Here is an 18117-nt window from a genome sequence, read left to right as displayed (position 1 = left end):
TGGCAAACCATCTAGGGAGTGAGGTGGGTGTTGGAGGGAGGGGGAAACTGGGGTCACCAGAATGGATACTCAGTTTGCCAACATCCCTGGCAAACTGAGTATCCAATCTGGTGACCCCAGTTTCCCCCTGCCTTTGAGACCCCTCCATGTCCTGGAGCTGAGCCAAACTGCCGGGGGACTTTGCAGCAATCAGTATCACGCAATCTAGAAAGTGTGTTAATCCCTAAAGCTAACTTGGTAGTTGGTGACCATACTAAATCTATCTCATAACTCATCTCACTACTCCTACCAGGAGGGTAGCTCGCCTAGAACATTTAGGTCCTCACTAGCTGGCTGTTATGCTTTGTTCTTACTTGGGATAAGGTCCCTCACCCACTTGGGCCCTGGGAAGTAGGTCACCTGGTTTCCGTGGGCTCAGGACCAGGGAGTCGTGGAGGACTTGGACCTTTTTAGGGTTGTCTGTGGGAATAGGTAACACCACCCTGCTTATCTGAATGTCAAATGGAGTTAAGGGAACTCGGGGGGTAGAGAACTGAGGCCCCTTCTAGAAGCCACACCCCTTAGTGACTTCCTGGGCAAAAAACCTTCTCTCCCATTGCCTACTCCCAAAGGTCATGACCTTGAGAATCAAAGCTAGCTTCCATTACCACCCACTCTGGTTCCCAATCACTTCTCAAATCTTCACCTGCTCTTTCACACCTTTTAGTTACCGCAAATGTCTCTAAACATCTTTTATCACACTCCCCTATCAGTGACAGCTTTTTGAAAAAATATCCCCAACCTATGTAGAAAATTTACGTGTGAATTCCTGTCATTCTGTCAATACATACTTGATATCAGTAAAGTTTCATTTGTTTTGCTCATTGATTTTTAAAAAATAGATGTGAGTAGAAATCCTAAATTTTTCTTCCTGCATTCCCAATGTAATGGCTTCTCCTTCCCAATTTGGAGAGCCCTGGAAAGGTCAGAGGCAGAGCCCCCCGGGCCCTTCCAGCCCCTGAGATTCATCTCGGGGCCTCCTGCCTCCTCCGTTGCTCTCCATGCACCCTGGGTCTGGGATGACCCAGCTCCTGGAGCTGGAGGTGAGTGGAGTGGGCCTGATCCCCCTTCCACCCTCACCCTCACCTCTGTGTCTCTCCTCCCCTCTCAGAGCCAGGGTGGGCCACCATGAGCCAGTATTGCCAAGTGTCTGGTGGGGTAAGAGAAAGGCCAGTGTAGACGATGAGTCCTGCAATTGGAGTGGTAGTGGTAAGCTTGCTTTTTGTGAGGTTGTGGGGTGAGAAGTCCTGGCATGGAGGACAACTTCCCAGGTGCTGTGAGAAGCCCCGCGCCCTTGTTAATACCTGGACAGTGTATTAACGGACAGACCCTTGGCTGGTCTCCCTCTCCACCTCTCCTTTCATGAAGTGGATATTGCAGGAGGCTCAGAGAAGAGAAAGGACAGTCCTGCAGTCAAACACCCAGTCAGTGACAGGTGGAGAGAGAATCAAGGTTTTCTGGCTCCTAGTCTGGGATCCTTTCGTTTTTCATTTCCCCACCAGGTTAAATGCTTCTTGACCCTTGCGGCTGGGGTACCAGCATGCAACCTACATTCCCAAGTCTGAGGTGCTCCCACAAGCTTGGAGGGAGAATCGAGGACATGTGAGGTGGCCTCTGCCTAAGGGGAGATTGGTGGTCTTGGTGAATGTTGGGTGGAAGCCTCCGGCCCCTCTGCAATGGGCTGCGGAGGAAGAGGTACCTCGGCTAGGACAGTCTTGCAGCGTGGGTGGGTGAGTTTTGTTCTTAACCGTGATTTAGATGACCATGACATTGGCTGGGGGCAGCCACATGAGGAGCTTTAGCAAGTAGTTGCAGCTAAGACAGGAGTCTGCAAACTTTTCCTACAAAGGGCCAGATGATGTTTTTGGCTTTTCAGGACGTGGTCTCTCTGGCATACAGTTGTCCCTCAGGATTGCTTCCAGGACCCCCCACAGATACCAAAATCTTCAGATCCTCAAGCTCCTTATATAAAATGATGTAGTATTTGCATATAACCTACACACATCCTCCTGTATACTTTAAATCATCTCTAGATTACTTAATACAATGTAAATGTCATGTAAAAAACAGCCAGTGTGGCAAATTCAAGTTTTGCTTCCTGAAATTATTTTTAGAATATTTTCGATCCACATTTGGTTGAATCCATGGATGTGGAACATGTGCCTACAAAGGGGGCTGACTGTGCAACTAGAACTGTAATCAGAAAGAAATTTTGTACTTTTGTATAACTTGATTGCCCTTTTATATAACAGGTCCTGTTTTACAAATAAATTTTGATTTACTAGAAACAAAAACAAAGGGGGCTGACTATTCTCTTTGTTGTTTGATTTTTACAACTCTTTAAAAATGTAAAAACCATTCTTAGCTCACAGGCCAGATTTATCCCACACACAACACCCATAGTTTGCCAACCCCTGATCTAGGGCTATGTGATACCTACAAGAGAATGCTGGTGACTAAACCAGGATTTACTTTGAACTCCCTAGTTGGCCCACTTTGTGCCAGGCAGCCACCCAGAGGGTATAACCATCAGGCTGTCCAGCAGAAAGGAAGGTGACCCAAGAGTGGTCAGGGGAGCAGAATCCTAAATTTTCAAAATGGTCTATATAACTCCCCTTAGATCTCAAGAGATTGATCATCCAGGAGGCAGCCAAGAAGAGACGAAGCCTCTCTGTGAGCACCCACATTCAGTGACCAAACTGCCCGACTAAGCTGTGTGGACCAGGAGGAGAGGAAGAAGGTAAAGTCAGAAATCTTTCTGAGCTGATTTTTTAGGAGATGGGTCCAACAACCATTAATACCAGATACATGTGGATGGGAGGGAAAATAGTCCTACCCAATACCTTAACCTTGACTGCAGTCTGTCTTCCAAGGTGGGCTCTGGGGTTGGATGGATGGACACCACCAGCTTTTAACTCAGCCCAGCCAGCAGTGAACCAGGCCCAGTCACTTACAAGGATCTGTGTAAATCGAGGGCCCCACTGAGCCAGCAGCTTTGCTTCAGGCGGTAGACGGCGGGGGTGGGGGGGGGTGAGGATAAAGTTTTCTCCAAAGGGGAAGCTGCTACTTTTCCACTGCAAAACTGAGATGACCAAGGACCAGCCCAGCTGTGCCCTTGAACATACCATTTACATTTAACCATTTCAGACCTTACTAGTTGTCAAGTTCAAGTTGACCTACCCTAAAATGGAGGAGTCAAGCCAGGAAGTCACAAGGCCTCTGTGGGTTAGTGGGTCCCTTTCAACAGCACTTAGCTCAAAATGGAGGTAAAACCGCCGCCCGGCCGCCCCCAGCCTGACTCCGGCCGTCGCCGCCGCCGCCGGTGGGAGGAGGGCCATGATCCAAAGGAAACAGAACAGTTGAGAAAACTGTTTATTGGTGGTCTGAGCTTTGAAACTACAGATGATAGCTTAAGAGAACATTTTGAGAAATGGGGCACACTTACAGATTGTGTGGTGATGAGAGACCCCCAAACAAAACGTTCCAGGGGCTTTGGTTTTGTTACTTACTCTTGTGTTGAAGAGGTGGATGCAGCAATGTGTGCTCGACCACACAAGGTTGATGGGCGTGTAGTGGAACCAAAGAGAGCTGTTTCTAGAGAGGATTCTATAAAGCCTGGTGCCCATCTAACAGTGAAGAAAATTTTTGTTGGTGATATTAAAGAAGATACAGAAGAATATAATTTGAGAGACTACTTTGAAAAGTATGGCAAGATTGAAACCATAGAAGTTATGGAAGACAGGCAGAGTGGAAAAAAGAGAGGATTTGCTTTTGTAACTTTTGATGATCATGATACCGTTGATAAAATTGTTGTTCAGAAATACCACACTATTAATGGGCATAATTGTGAAGTGAAAAAGGCCCTTTCTAAACAAGAAATGCAATCTGCTGGATCACAAAGAGGTCGTGGAGGTGGATCTGGCAACTTTATGGGTCGTGGAGGAAACTTTGGAGGTGGTGGAAACTTTGGTGGAAGAGGAGGCTATGGTGGTGGAGGTGGTGGCAGCAGAGGTAGTTACGGAGGAGGTGATGGTGGATATAATGGATTTGGAGGCGACGGTGGTAACTATGGCGGTGGTCCTGGTTACAGTAGTAGAGGAGGCTATGGTGGTGGTGGACCAGGATATGGAAACCAAGGTGGTGGATATGGTGGCGGTGGTGGAGGATATGATGGTTACAATGAAGGAGGAAATTTTGGAGGTAACTATGGTGGTGGTGGGAGCTATAATGATTTTGGAAATTATAGTGGACAACAGCAATCAAATTATGGACCCATGAAGGGGGGCAGTTTTGGTGGAAGAAGCTCGGGAAGTCCCTATGGTGGTGGTTATGGATCTGGTGGTGGAAGTGGTGGATATGGTAGCAGAAGGTTCTAAAAACTCAGAAGAAAAGGGCTACAGTTCTTAGCAGGAGAGAGAGCGAGGAGTTGTCAGGAAAGCTGCAGGTTACTTTGAGACAGTCGTCCCAAATGCAGTAGAGGAACTGTAAAAATCTGCCACAGAAGGAACGATGATCCATAGTCAGAAAAGTTACTGCAGCTTAAGCAGGAAACCCTTCTTGTTCAGGACTGTCATAGCCACAGTTTGCAAAAAGTGCAGCTATTGCTTAATGCAATGTAGTGTCAATTAGATGTACATTCCTGAGGTCTTTTATCTGTTGTAGCTTTGTCTTTTTCTTTTCATTACATCAGGTATATTGCCCTGTAAATTGTGGTAGTGGTACCAGGAATAAAAAATTAAGGAATTTTTAACTTTTCAATATTTGTGTAGTTCAGTTTTTCTACATTTTAGTACAGAAACTTTAACAAAATGCAGTTGTTTTTTTTTTTTTTTTTTTTTTTGCGGTAGGCGGGCCTCTCACTGTTGTGGCCTCTCCCCTTGCAGAGCACAGGCTCCGGACGCGCAGGCTCAGCAGCCATGGCTCACGGGCCTAGCCGCTCTGCGGCATGTGGGATCTTCCCAGACCGGGGCACGAACCCGTGTCCCCTGCATCGGCAGGCGGACTCTCAACCACTGCGCCACCAGGGAAGCCCCAAAATGCAGTTTTGAAGGTGTTTCCTTGTGAGTTAACAAGTAAAGAAGATCATTGTTAATTACTATTTTGTATGAATTTTGCTAAAGTTAACTGTAAAGAAACACCTGCTGACTTGCAGTTTAAGGGGATCTATTCTCCCCATTTCCAAACCATGAAATGAATGGGCTCTGACATGTGGAGAGAATAGATATTTGTATGTTTGCAATGTGTGTTTTAGATAATAGAATTGGGTATTTAAATTAGCATATTTGTGAATTTAATAGCATTAAGATTTACTTCAAATGAAAAATCTCAAAATTCCTATTTGGTTTTTGTGCATTTTCTTTCAAAATGTAATCATATGATTTTAGTGTGTTAGCTTTGCTGAGCGTCCTAGCTGTGTTTAGAACATCTCCATTCTACATTCACCTTGGTCACATGTGAACTGCTGCCATAGTTTTATTTGGGTGTAGAGAATGTCTCCTGCCCTCTGTTTAAATTCTGGAAAGGGATAGTGAATGTTTTCCGTTTCCTCCTACCTTAAGAAACATTCTTAAAATCTTCAAAATACAGGACCACTAAGCCTGCTCTATCTGAGCGAATTAGTGGCTACCTTTTTTTTTTTTTCCTTTTTAAAGCACAAGAGGCCCATAAATCTTGTTATTTTCCTTGGTTTAATATATATTTTTTTGATACAAGCTCTCAGAGCAAGAGAATAAAAATCATGCATTGTTGAACCCTTGCTGGCATGCTTTTTTGTTTGTACCCTCTGCATTTTACTGGATGAAACCAAGGATAGTCTAGATATAATCATCCCAAGTGACTACTGCAGTAGAAGTGTAGCACAGTTGCTTAGTACAAACAAGCTTTTCACTTCCTCAAGACCTGAATTCAAATTTGGATAGTTAGAGTTTGTACTCACTAAAAATCCCAAAGAACACACTGTTATTTCCATGTGTATGCTTGAACCTAAATCATGTTGGTATGAGTTTACAATTTGTTTGGAAGACCCTGGTTGAGAAGAGTCTTAGATAACAAGGTCATATATATATATATATATATATATATATATATATATATATATATAAACCAATGTCTACTGTTTTGCGCCAGCTAGTGCTTAAAATTTCATTCGAGCCCTAAAAAAAAAAAAAAAAAAAAAAAACAGCACTTAATAGCAATTAATAGAGGCCTTTCCTAAAAGGGGTGTATGTAGTGGCTCTGTCGGCAGGTGGCGCTGTTGTACCGGGAAATGACTTCTGAGTACCTCCACAGCCATTAGGTCATTAAAGCTATGATTTCCCTTTCTTCCGGGGTTCTACGTTGTTTCTGTAGTCGGCCATGGAGAGGACCACACATGCTACAGTCCCTGGATGGGAGAATCCCCGGACACTTATGGGACAATCACAGTATGAACACATAAAACATCAATACCAATTATATATTAAATAGGGGAAGCCACGACAGCACACTGAATTGGCCCAAATGCCCCTACCCTGCAAGGTCACTTGAGCTTCCCTGTCCCCATAATGAGCCTTATCAGTTGCATTCAGGTGCTTTTTCCTCCTCGAGGAACATGAATGAGTCAGGGACTACAGCATCAGCTTTACTGAAATTTCTACCTGTGGGATATACTGTCTCCAAAATCCACAAAGGCTGATCCTTGTTGAACATCCTTTGTAGCAGGACCAACAGTTTGTCTTTTCTAAGCTATGAAATGTCTGTCTGAGCCTAGATAGTCCTCAAGATGATGACTTGGATAGCAGGGTCTTCTCTTTCGTTTGTTCATTTGTTTGTTTAATATTTATTTATTTTGGTTGTGCTGGGTCTTAGTTGCGGCACACAGGATCTTCATTGCAGCATGTGGGATCTTTTAGTTGCAGCACGCGGACTTCTTAGTTGAGGCATGCATACGGGATCTAGTTCCCACCAGGGATCGAACCCAGACGCCCTGCATTGGGAGCATGGAGTCTTACCCACTGGACCACCAGGGAAGTCCCAGGGCCTTCGTTTTTGTCTTCTTTCAAGATTCATCCATCCTTAGTTAACTGTGATTGGGTGGTAGGCAATGCAATACAAGCAGTGAAGGTCATTACTAAAAAACCATTCCTTCCAAAGATGTACAAATGGCCAAAAGCACATGAAAAGAAGTTCAGTGTCGTTAGTCATTAGGGAAATGCAAATCAAACTCACCATGAGACACCACTTCATACCCACCAGGATATCTATAACCAAAAAAAAAAAAAGGAAAATAACAAGTGTTGGTATGTATTTGAAGAATTTGGAACCTCATACACTGCTGGTGGGAATGTGAAATGGTGTGACGACTGTGAAAATCAGTCTGTCAGGTCCTCAAAAAGTTAAATGTAGAATCACCAGCAATTCCACTCCTAGTTATTTACCAAAAAAACTGAAAACAGGTGTTCAAACAAAAACTTGTACCTGAACATTCATAGCAGCATCAGTCACAATAGCTAAAAAGTAGAAACAACCCAAATGTCCATCAATGGATGAATGGATTTTAAAAAGTTATATATCCATACTATGGTTATTACTCAGCTATGGAAAGGAATGAAGTTATAATATAACATCAATGAACCATTGTGATAAGTGAAAGAGGTCAGGCACAGAAGGCCACATATGTTGTTATTCCACTTATATGAAATATCCAGAATAGGCAAATCCATATAGATAGAGAGCAGATTGTTGGTTGCCAGGGGCTGGGAACAGAGGAAAATAAGAAGTGAGTTCTTAATGGATACAAGGTTACTGTATGGGGTGATGAAAACTTCTGGAACTAGACAGTGGTAATGATTGTACAACATTGTGAATATTCTAAATGCCACTGAAGTGTAACTTAAAAAGGGTTAAAATAGTAAATTTTATATTATGTGTATTTTACTACCACCACCACAACAACAAAAATACAAACTGAAAAGAATGAAATAAAATTGCCTCTATTTACAGACAATATGACATAGAAAATCCTAAACAATCTGCAAAAATACTAGAACTAGTAAAGTGAGTTTATCAAAGTCATAGAATACAAGGTTAATATACAAAAAATCAGCAATATTTCTGTATACTAGCAATAAGCAACTGGAAATTCTAAAAAATTTGAACAGTATCATATACAATATCATATTGTATAAGAATACATCTAACAAAATATGTGAAAGGTTTGTATGCTGAAAACCACAAATACTCATGATAGAAATCAAAGAAGACCTAACCAAATTAAGAGACATATAATGTTCATGGATCAGAAACTACAGTACCATTAATATGTCAATCACCTTGAACTGACCTGTAGATTCAACACAATCACAAACAAAATCCCAGCAGGTTGCTTAGAGAAATTGACAACCAGATTCCAAAGTTTATATCACAAATCAAAGGAATTAGGATAACTAAAACAATTTTGAAAAGGGAAAGCAAAGTTAGAGGACTCACACTACCTGATTTCAAGATTCAATACAAAGCTACAGTTATCGAAACAGTATGGTATTGGTGAAAAGACTGACATATAGATGTACTGATCAAAACAGAGAGCTCAGAAATAGACCCACACATATATGGTCAATTGATTTTCAACAAAGGTGCCACGATAATTCAATGGAGAAAGAAAGAGTTTTTTCAACCAATGATGCTGAGCAATTAAATTACACACCTGCAAAAATAAATAAATAACCTTGACTATAAAATTACCCTATGTATAAAAATCAACCCAAAATAGATTGCAGGGAGTTCCCTGGTGTCCAATTGTTAGGACCCTGAGGGCATGGGTTCAATCCCTGGCCAGGGAACTAAGGCCCCACAAGCTATGTGGCCCAGCCAAAAAAAAAAAAAAAAAAAAGATTACAGACCTAAATGTAAAGCCTAAAACTATAAAACTTCAAAGAGAAAATCTTTGTGACTTGAGTTAGTCAAAGATTTCTCAGATAGGACAAAAAAGCATCAAACATAAAAGAAAATGTTGATAAAATTTCATCGTTAATTTAAAAATTCTGCCCTCCAAAAGACACCACTAAGAAAGTGAAGGGGACTTCCCTGGTGGTCCAGTAGTTAAGACTTTGCCTTCCAGTGCAGGGGGTGGGGGTTCAATCCCTGGTCGGGGAGCTAAGATCCCAAATGCTTCACAGACAAAAAACCAAAACATAAAACAGATGCAATATTGTAACAAATTCAATAAAAGACTTTAAAAATGGTCCACATCAAAAAAAAAACTTAAAAAAAAAGAAAAAGTAATCTCGATACATACTGAGGGAAAATATTTGCAAAATACATATCTGATATAGGAGTATCCAGAATACATTAAATTTTACAATTCAGTGGTACAAAAACAACCCATTTTTTAAGTGGGTAAAAGATTTGAGCTGACACTTCACCAAAAAAGCTATACAGGGCTTCCCTGGTGGCACAGGGAAGAATCCGCCTGCCAATGCAGGGGACATGGGTTCGAGCCCTGGTCCGGGAAGATCCCACACGCCGTGAAGCAACTAAGCCCATGTGCCACAACTACTGAGCCTACGCTATAGAGCACACGAGCCACAACTACTGAGCCCGCGTGCCACAACTATTGAAGCCCTCACTCCTAGAGCCCGTGCTCTGCAATAAGAGAAGCCACCACAATGAGAAGCCCGCGCACTGCAACGAAGAGTAGCCCCCTCTCACCGCACCTAGAGAAAGCCCATGCACAGCAATGAAGACCCAACACAGCCAAAAGTAATAAATAAATTTATAAATAAATAAATAAAATCTTTTAAGATTTTTAAAAATTTTATAAAAACACAGTGAGACACCACTACAAACCTCTTAGAATGGCTAATTAAAAACACTGATACTAGCAAGTGCTAGTGAGGATGCAGGGCAACTGAAATTCTCTCACAACATTGCTGATGGAAATGTAAAACGTGCAACCACTTAGGAAAAGAGTTAAGTAGCCTCAGAGAAAGTTATACAGGGGAATTCCCTGGCAGTCCAGTGGTTAGGACTCGGTGCTTTCGCTGCTGGGGCCCGGGTTCAATCCCTGGTTGGGGAACTAAGATCCTGCTTATTATACAACCCAGACACCCCAATCTTAGGTATTTACCCAAGAGAAACAAAAACATATCAGATACCCAGTTTTCTCTAATTCAATCTAGGTTTGTGTATCAGCCCCTTGGCTCGTCTAAGTAGGCTTCAGAGGAGCTACCAAATCCATTCCAGTTTTTGGCGGCAGCTCTGAGCAGCCTGTACAGCTGTCTTCTCGAGCCCCACTTGTCCCTTTACTGTGGCAGGCCCTCAGCCTTCACCCAGCACACGCGTTCTTGCGTCCTCACTCCACCCCGCTGCCTCCTTTTCTCTGACGACCTGCAGCCTCTTCATCTGGAGTTTTCGTTTCTGTATAAAATACACCTCTTTCAGATGACCTATGTGTTTAGATTTTAGTGGCTTACATATTCTACTGACAGTCACTCCCTTTCCACATCTGAGACTGGAGCAGATATCTTACGGGTTCTTTTGGATCCCAGGCTAGGGAATGCCACAGCTGTTCCATGCCCTCAGCAACCCCTCCGGAGGACCCTAGAGTAGCAGATCATGGCTATGCTGCTCACTCTTGGTTAATGGACACCCAGTCACTTACTGGCCTTGCTGGTGACCTGCAAGAGGTCCTCCTCACTCCTAAAAGGAACTATCTTCCACCTTTGTAATGGCCCAGTTAAACTCTGTGTGGCTTCCAAAAACACAGCACCAAGACAAGTGGAGACATTTGTGGTCACCAATTGTCATTTTAAGGGGCCAGGATTCCCACTGCACTAGGGCTGTGCAACAGAGAAGTGAAATAGGTTCACTGCGGGAAAATATACAAGTAAGAAAGATTTAAATATAAATTTTAGCAGTATTTTGTAATTCCTCAAGGGCGCCTAGCCTCCTCTTCAATTACAGGACTTTTGGTTTCCAAACTGATTTATGTGTGGAAATGAAGTGGAGGTTGTATCTGTCCATTATGATGACTCATGTCAGGTTTTTACCTGCCAGACCTGGAGTTTTCCTGTTATACAGATACTTCAACAGAAATAAATTAATACAGGGGTCTCAGATATATTAAACGGGTCTCAGAAAACTGGGAAAGAAATATAAAGAAGCAGAGTTAGCACAGAAATAGTAAACTGCACGAAGCAAATATCACCCCCAGGACTGGAGAGAAAAATGGAAGAGAACAGAGTTATCAGAACCTAAACTCTTGGAGACGTGCCCCTGGGAGCTGAAACTCAGGCTAGAAAAAGGGGCTGCCTGGATGGAGCGGGTGTGACTGAGGGAATAAACGGAACTTGTTGTGGGAGTGCTGGGGCGGGGGAAGCTGAAAGCTGCAACCAGAGAAAGCAATGCTCTGGTGCTACGCTCAGGAACAGGAAGCAGCAAATCCCCTCTTCCTCCTCCAGTCACCGTTCTCCCTCTAGCGCCCCCTCTAGGCAGAGTCTAATAGGAACCCAGCTGGCAAAACAAATGTGGCTCGCAGAGGCCCAGCCCCAGCATCACAGAGCTGACTATACAGAAGGGCAGATTTGGAGCTGAGAGACAACAGCTTAATAAAGCAGCATGCCCACTGAGTGAATTCCTAGGGCTCTGTAGCATTTAACATTTCTAAATATAAATTAGTGCTTTACAAAGGCTCTGGATCCAGATGGCCCAGATTCCTATTCAACCTCGGCCACTTTCTAGCTGTGAGACCTTGTGTGAGTCACTTAACTTTTATCTGTGCCTCAGTTTTCTTATCTGCAAATGGAGACATTAGTACCTATGTAATATATGGTTGTCATGAGAATTCCTTGATTTAGCACCTGTGAAGAACTTAAACACAATGCCAGACATATAGCACTCATGTTAGCTGTTGTTGTTGTTGCCACCATCGTCATTACTGTTATTATTACTACTTGGGTTAGTGAGAATTGATACAGCATCTTCCAGAGAAATCTGGTTGCCACAAAACACTTGGCAATATTTCAAAGCTACTCTGCATCCAAAGTGGCAGACAGTTGGAATTCCTCCAATTTGGAAAAAGGATGTTTTGGTTTGCATTTATGGATGTGTTGGTTGTTGGTGGCTTTTTTGCTATTTTACTAATAATTGCTGTCGGTTCAACCTTGTCATTACCAGTTTAGTTTGTTACGGGTTGTTTAGTTAAACGGCATGTATAATGATGCGCATTTGCCTCAATTCCGTGCGTGCGTGGCCTGCAATTTTCCACTAATTAGACTTTTTAAAGACACATATGCAGTTATCTACTCAAATTTGCATCATCTGTACCCCTATTGCCAGAGCAGATGTACACAGCACCCACCCACCCCCACTCCAGGAAATACTCTCCTTTTTATCTCTGAGTTCTTTCATTGGTAGGCAGGAATGGGGTGGGTACAGATGGTTGGGGTTCTTGTCCCACTGAAGTGAGAGTCATCAAAATAGTGCAGACAAGAGGTGCTGGGCCTGAGTCACACAGGAATAGTGGGGCTGAGAGGAAGAAACAGCCGGGGGATACCTGAAATAAAGCAGCAAAGGAACCAAGGACCCCAAACACACCCCCAGCTTCAGCCCTCATCCCCAAAGGATCTAGACACCCACCAGTTCCCCAAGAATCAAGCATCCAGACGCTACTCCTCTCAAATGGCTTTATTTCCCCAGTGTGGGGAGCTGTGAGTGGGCTCTGGTCCTTGTACCTCAAGGACCCTGCAGCCTTCTCCAGCCCAGCAGGCTGTGGTACAGCCTTGAAAGGCAATGCCGGGGCTCCAGAGGCTCATGCTCCCAGAGTAGGGCTGGTTCTGGGAGGATCCAGGCCTGCTGTAGTTTGCATGGATGACCCTCCCTGCAGTGATCGTGACAGCAGCCGAGGTGGTAGGCCATGGGCATGAGGTTCACTTCAAGGACAAGGTCGCCAGGTGCAGGGGTCAAGGACCTGCTAGGCCTTACTCTCGGAGCAAAACTCCCTATGGCAGCTACTCTTTGAAGTCCACCAGCGGGCTCAGTCTGGGGGAAGAGAGAAGAGGTGGTGGGCATAGAGACGAAGACAGAAAAAAATAAGAGACTGGCAAAAAGAAAGATGTACAAAAAGCCCAAAGGAGACCGAGAGTGAACCAGGGACTAAGGAAAGCCAGTAAAAGAGAAAAACACTCAGAGATAGGGGAAGAGAGACCTGGAAAGCAGGGACACAGACGTAGGTAGTGACAGACGCCAAAGATACACACAGGTACACCACACACACTGACCTTTAGGCCCAGGTGAGGCTGGGGGCGGCGGCCCCCCTGGGGGAAGTAATGCAGAGCGGCTCAGGGCCTCGGCTACCCAGCCCAGGACACGGCTACAGTACTGGACCTGGGGAGCAGGGAGGACATCAGGGCATCAGACTGGAACCCTACTGCCCCTCACCCCAGCCATACTCCCCCAGCCTGGCCCGGGGTCCTCACCTCCTGTTCCAGTCCTTCCAGACGCTGCTCGTACTCGCGGATCTGTCTCAGCTGCCGCAATGCTGTGTCCACCCTGGGGATTCAGGGTTTCAGGTCGGTGCCAGCAGCCTACCAGCCCCGCCCTCAGTCTTTCAGCTTTCCTCCCAAGCATTCCAGGACCCTGTCCCCGCAGGCTCCGCCTCTAGCCTGGGTCTTTGCAGGACCTAAATCATGGGCTCGGTTCCTGAAGCCAAAAGCCCCGCCCAGAGCCAGGCCCCGCCCTCACTTCTGCGATGTGCGCTTCAGAGTTTCAGAGTCGCTCTCCCGCTTGTCCCGAGCTCGCTCCATCAGGAAATTCTCCTTTTGCACTGACTCCCACGTCAACAGCCTCCGCTCCGCTTCCTTCGAGAGGTGGACCCCTGGACAGTGGGGTCAGGAGAGAGTCAAAGGGCTCGCCCATCCTCGGGCCCCGCCTGCTCCTAGACCCAGCTTCCCCACCCAAAACCGTGAGCTTTGGAGATCTCCCAGACCACGCCCCCTCGCCGTTCTAGGCCTCCCACTAATATCCCACGCCCAGCTCCCTGACAGACTAAGCCCTGCCCACTAATGCTCCTGGGCGTCCTCCAGCCTATACAGGCTCTCCTTTTCTCCAGGTTCCGCCCCCTAGGTTTCTCTCTTTTGGGCCAAGCCGGCCTCTCACGAAAATGCTCGACGGTTGCGGAAGGTGGCAAGCTGGCCCGGAGCCTGCGCAATCGACGGATGAGGGAGCACACGTGCGAGATGACGATGAGAGGCGGGGCCAGTGAGGGCCGAGAGTGAAATTCCCGGATGAGGCTGTAGCGCTGCGCCTTCCAGTAGAGGTCGCTGTTGGCCTGTACTTTGCCGAAGGTATAGCTGTGGGGACCAGAGATCAAGGGTCACTGGAGGTCAACGACCCTTCAGGAAGAGAGGATGAAGATTAGCTGTCCAAGGCAATATCTGTCTGAAGCCCAAGGCAGCAGGCAGATGTCAAGATCAATAAAGTTGGAGGTTATTACAGGACGCAGTTAGTAGCTGGGTTAGGAGTGTCCAGGGTCAGATGTCATAGGTCAAGTTGGGAAAGCTATCATGAATTAAGTAGAGATTGGAGTCAGGTTCAAAAGTCAGCCTGGACACAAATAATAAAATAGGAAATGAAAATGGGGACATTACTATCAACCTTATAGAAATAAAAAGGATTATAAGAGAATGCTATTAATAATTGTACACCAACATATTAGATAACCTAGGTGAAATGGACAAATTACTAGAAACACACAAATTACCTAAACTGACTCAAGAAGAAACAGGACAATCTCAAAAGACCTATAACAAGTAAAGAGATTGAATCACTAATTAAAAATGTCTCAACAAAAAAGCCCAGGACCAGATGGTTTGGTGAATTCTACCAAACATTTTAAAAAGATTTAACACCAATCCTTCTCAAACTCTTCCAAAAAATTGAAGAGGAGAGAACACTTCCCAATTCATTCTATGAGGCCAGCATTTACATGATGATATCAAAGTCAGATAAAGATATTACGAGAAAACTACAGACCAATATCCTTTATGAATATACATGCAAAAATCCTCAACAAAATACTAGAAACCTAATTCAACAGCATATTGAAAGGATTATAAGTGGGATATATGCAAGGAATGCAAGGGTGGTTCAACATACAAAAATCAATCAATGTAATATACCATCTTAATAAAACAAAGGAAAAAACCACGTGATCATCTCAATTGACATGGAGACACAGAAAACGAATTTGACGAAATCCAACACCCTTTCATGGTTCAAACAAACAAACAAAACAAAACAAAAACTCAGAAAAGTAGAAACAGAAGGAAACTTCTTCAACATGATAAAAGGTAATTATGAAAAACCCACAGCTAACATCAGACTCAATGAAAAAACACAGAAAACTTGCCCCAAAGATCAAGAACAAGACAAGAATGCCCACTTTTGGGACTTCCCTGGTTGCCCAGTGGTAAAGAATCTGCCTTCCAATGCAGGGGACGTGGGTTCGATCCCTGGTCGGGGAACTAAGATGCCACAGGGCAACTAAGCCCGCACACCACAACTACTGAGCTCCTGCACCTCATCGAGAGATCCCTTGTGCCGCAAACTACAGAGCCCACACGCTCTGGAACCTGCGCACCACAACTAGAGAGAGAAAAACCCGCGTGCCACAACAAAGAGCCCGCATGCCGCAACTAAGACCCGACGCAGCCCAAAAAATAAAGAAAATAAAGAAATATTAAAAAAAAAAAGAATGCCCAATTTCACCACTTCTATTCATTATACTGGAAGGTCTAGCCACAGCAAGCAAGGAAAAGAACTAAAAGGCATCCAAATTGGGAAGGAAGAAGTAAAACTGTCTCCATTGACAGATGATATAGCCTACATATAGAAACAGAAAATCCCAAGGACTTCCCTGGTGGTCCAGTGGTTAAGAATCCACCTTGCAATGCAGGGGATGCTGGTTCGATCCCTGGTCAGGGAGCTAAGATCTCGCAAGCTTTGTGGCACAGACAAATAAATAAATAAATAAATAAATAAATAAACTTAAGGATCAAAGGATATTATCAAGAAAAGGAAAAGACAACCAACAGAATGGGAGAAAATATTTGCAAATTATATATGTGATAGGAGTTTAATATCCAGAATAAAGAACTGCTACAACTCAACACTAAAATACAAACAACTCAATTTAAAAAATGGGCAACGGGGGCTTCCCTGGTGGCGCAGTGGTTAAGAATCCTCCTGCCAATGCAGGGGACACGGGTTTGAGCCCTGGTCCAGGAAGATCCCACATGTCGCGGAGCAACTAAGCCCGCGAGCCACAACTGCTGAGCCCGCGTGCTGCAACTACTGAAGCCTGCACACCTAGAGCCCGTGCTCCACCACAATGAGGAGCCCGCGCACCACAACGAAGAGTAGCCCCTGCTCACTGCAACTAGAGAAAGCCTGCGCGCAGCAACGAAGACCCAACACAGCCAAAAATAAAAATAAATAAAATAAATAAATTTATTTTTAAAAATGGGCAAAGGACTTGAACAGACATTTCTTTAAAGATGTGCAAGTGGGCAATAAACCCATGGAAAGATGCTCAATGTCACCAGTCATTAGGAAAATACAAATCAAAACCACAATGAAATAACCAGTTCATGCCCACTAGGATGGCTAGAACCTCTTAATAAGGAAAATAACAACTGTTAGTAAGGATGTGGAAAGGCTAAACATAGAATTACCATATGACCCAGCATTCTATTCTAGAAATATATCCAAAAGAAATAAAAAACGGAGACTCAAACAGCAATTGTGAACAGCAATGTTCATTGCAGCATTATCCACAATAGCCAAAAGATGGAACCAACCCGAGTTTCCAACATCAGACGAATGGATCAACAAAATGTCTTATATCAATTCATCAGTATTATTCAGCCATAAAAAGGAATGGAGTGGTGGTACATGCTACAACATGATTGCACAATGAAAACATTATGCCGGACACAAAAGGACAACTATTGTATGATTTCACTTACATGAATCACCTCCAAGAGGCAGATTCATAGCACAGAAAGTAAATTAGAGGTTACCAGGAACTGGGCGGGGGGTGGGGGGAAATGAGGAGTTACCCTTGCTTAATGGGTACACACTTTCTGTTTGGAGTGATGAAAATGTTTTGGAAATAGATAGTGGTGATGGTTGTGCAACATTATAAATGTAATTAATGTCACTGCATTGTACACTTAAAAATGGTGACGATGGCAAATTTTGTTATATATATTTTGCCACAATAAAAATTTTTTTTAATCTTCAGCCTGGGCTCACAGAGTAGATCAGATTCCAAAGTCCAGGTCAGGAGCAGACTCTTGACTGGGTTTGGGGACAAGCCAGCATTACATTTGAATCAGAGTTCAGAGACTAAAACTAGAATTGCTTAGACTGGGATCAAGAATCACGCCGGGGTCAAGGGTCATGCTGGGTGAGGTCACCCAGATGAGGTCAGATGATCAGAGAGCAGTGGGGACTCACCTGAACATCGCGATGAGCAAATTGACCAGCAGGATGTTGGCCACGAGCAGGAAGATGATGAGGAGGACCACCACCAGCCAGTTGGCATAAATCGAGACGCAGGAGCCTGCCTGGGTCCCTGAGGGGCGCGCCCATAAGCCCTTCTCCGATGAACAGTTGTCGGGTTTCATGAAGCCCACTGTGAAGGGAGATAGAGATGGAGCCAGAGAGACAGAGACCTAAGGAAGACAGAAATCCAGACGGGCATGGGAGAGCAGAGAGAGAGACAGAATCCCAGAAAGAGGGGGGAACAGAGATGCAAAGAGAAAGAGGAGGGGTCAGAGACCCAGAGATAGAGGAGGGGGGGCGGGATTCAGAGGGAGGGTGTCAGGCCCTCTCATCCCTCCTTACCGTCTATGTCGTCCTGGGGGATCTGCCCAAAGATCTGCAGGTAGGGCCGGTAGAAGACCCGGCGCAGGATACCCGAGAGGTTACGGTCCTGGGGCCTAAGGAGCCCCTCCGTGGCCACCCCGTAGGCAACCAGCCACACGCCAAGGAAGAAGAGGAAGAAGAACACGTCCTTCATCTGCAGAAGAGGAAGAT

The 18117-nt window shown here is 44.6% G+C and overlaps 2 protein-coding genes across 3 annotated transcripts in view; one reads left to right on the top strand and one right to left on the bottom strand.

The window, feature by feature from the left end:
- Positions 1–3299: 3299 nt before the first annotated feature.
- On the top strand, positions 3300–5373 carry LOC308605670 (heterogeneous nuclear ribonucleoprotein A3-like; the record flags this gene model as incomplete). The annotated part of the gene is made up of 1 exon (XM_081215960.1): positions 3300–5373. One exon carries the CDS (start codon positions 3300–3302, stop codon positions 4413–4415), a length of 1116 nt encoding a protein of 371 aa, XP_081072086.1. The 3' UTR covers positions 4416–5373.
- A 7314-nt stretch (positions 5374–12687) lies between these two features.
- TRPM4 (transient receptor potential cation channel subfamily M member 4) overlaps positions 12688–18117 on the bottom strand; it is a 36611-nt gene continuing 31181 nt past the window's right edge. For both annotated transcript variants that reach the window (XM_081215872.1, XM_081215871.1), the window contains exons 19-25: positions 17926–18100; positions 17536–17713; positions 14173–14366; positions 13759–13891; positions 13494–13566; positions 13296–13401; positions 12688–13056 (exon numbers count right to left, since the gene is read on the bottom strand). In XM_081215872.1, coding sequence (XP_081071998.1) covers positions 13052–13056; positions 13296–13401; positions 13494–13566; positions 13759–13891; positions 14173–14366; positions 17536–17713; positions 17926–18100 — 864 coding nt within the window. In that variant the 3' untranslated portion in view covers positions 12688–13051. The remainder of the gene's footprint in view (positions 13057–13295; positions 13402–13493; positions 13567–13758; positions 13892–14172; positions 14367–17535; positions 17714–17925; positions 18101–18117) is intronic.

Source organism: Mesoplodon bidens (genome assembly GCF_964165515.1).
Source record: "Mesoplodon bidens genome assembly, chromosome: 18".
Lineage (NCBI taxonomy): Eukaryota > Metazoa > Chordata > Mammalia > Artiodactyla > Ziphiidae > Mesoplodon > Mesoplodon bidens.
The sequence above is the reverse complement of the archived record's forward strand: the minus strand, read 5'-3'. Positions and strand labels throughout refer to the sequence as shown.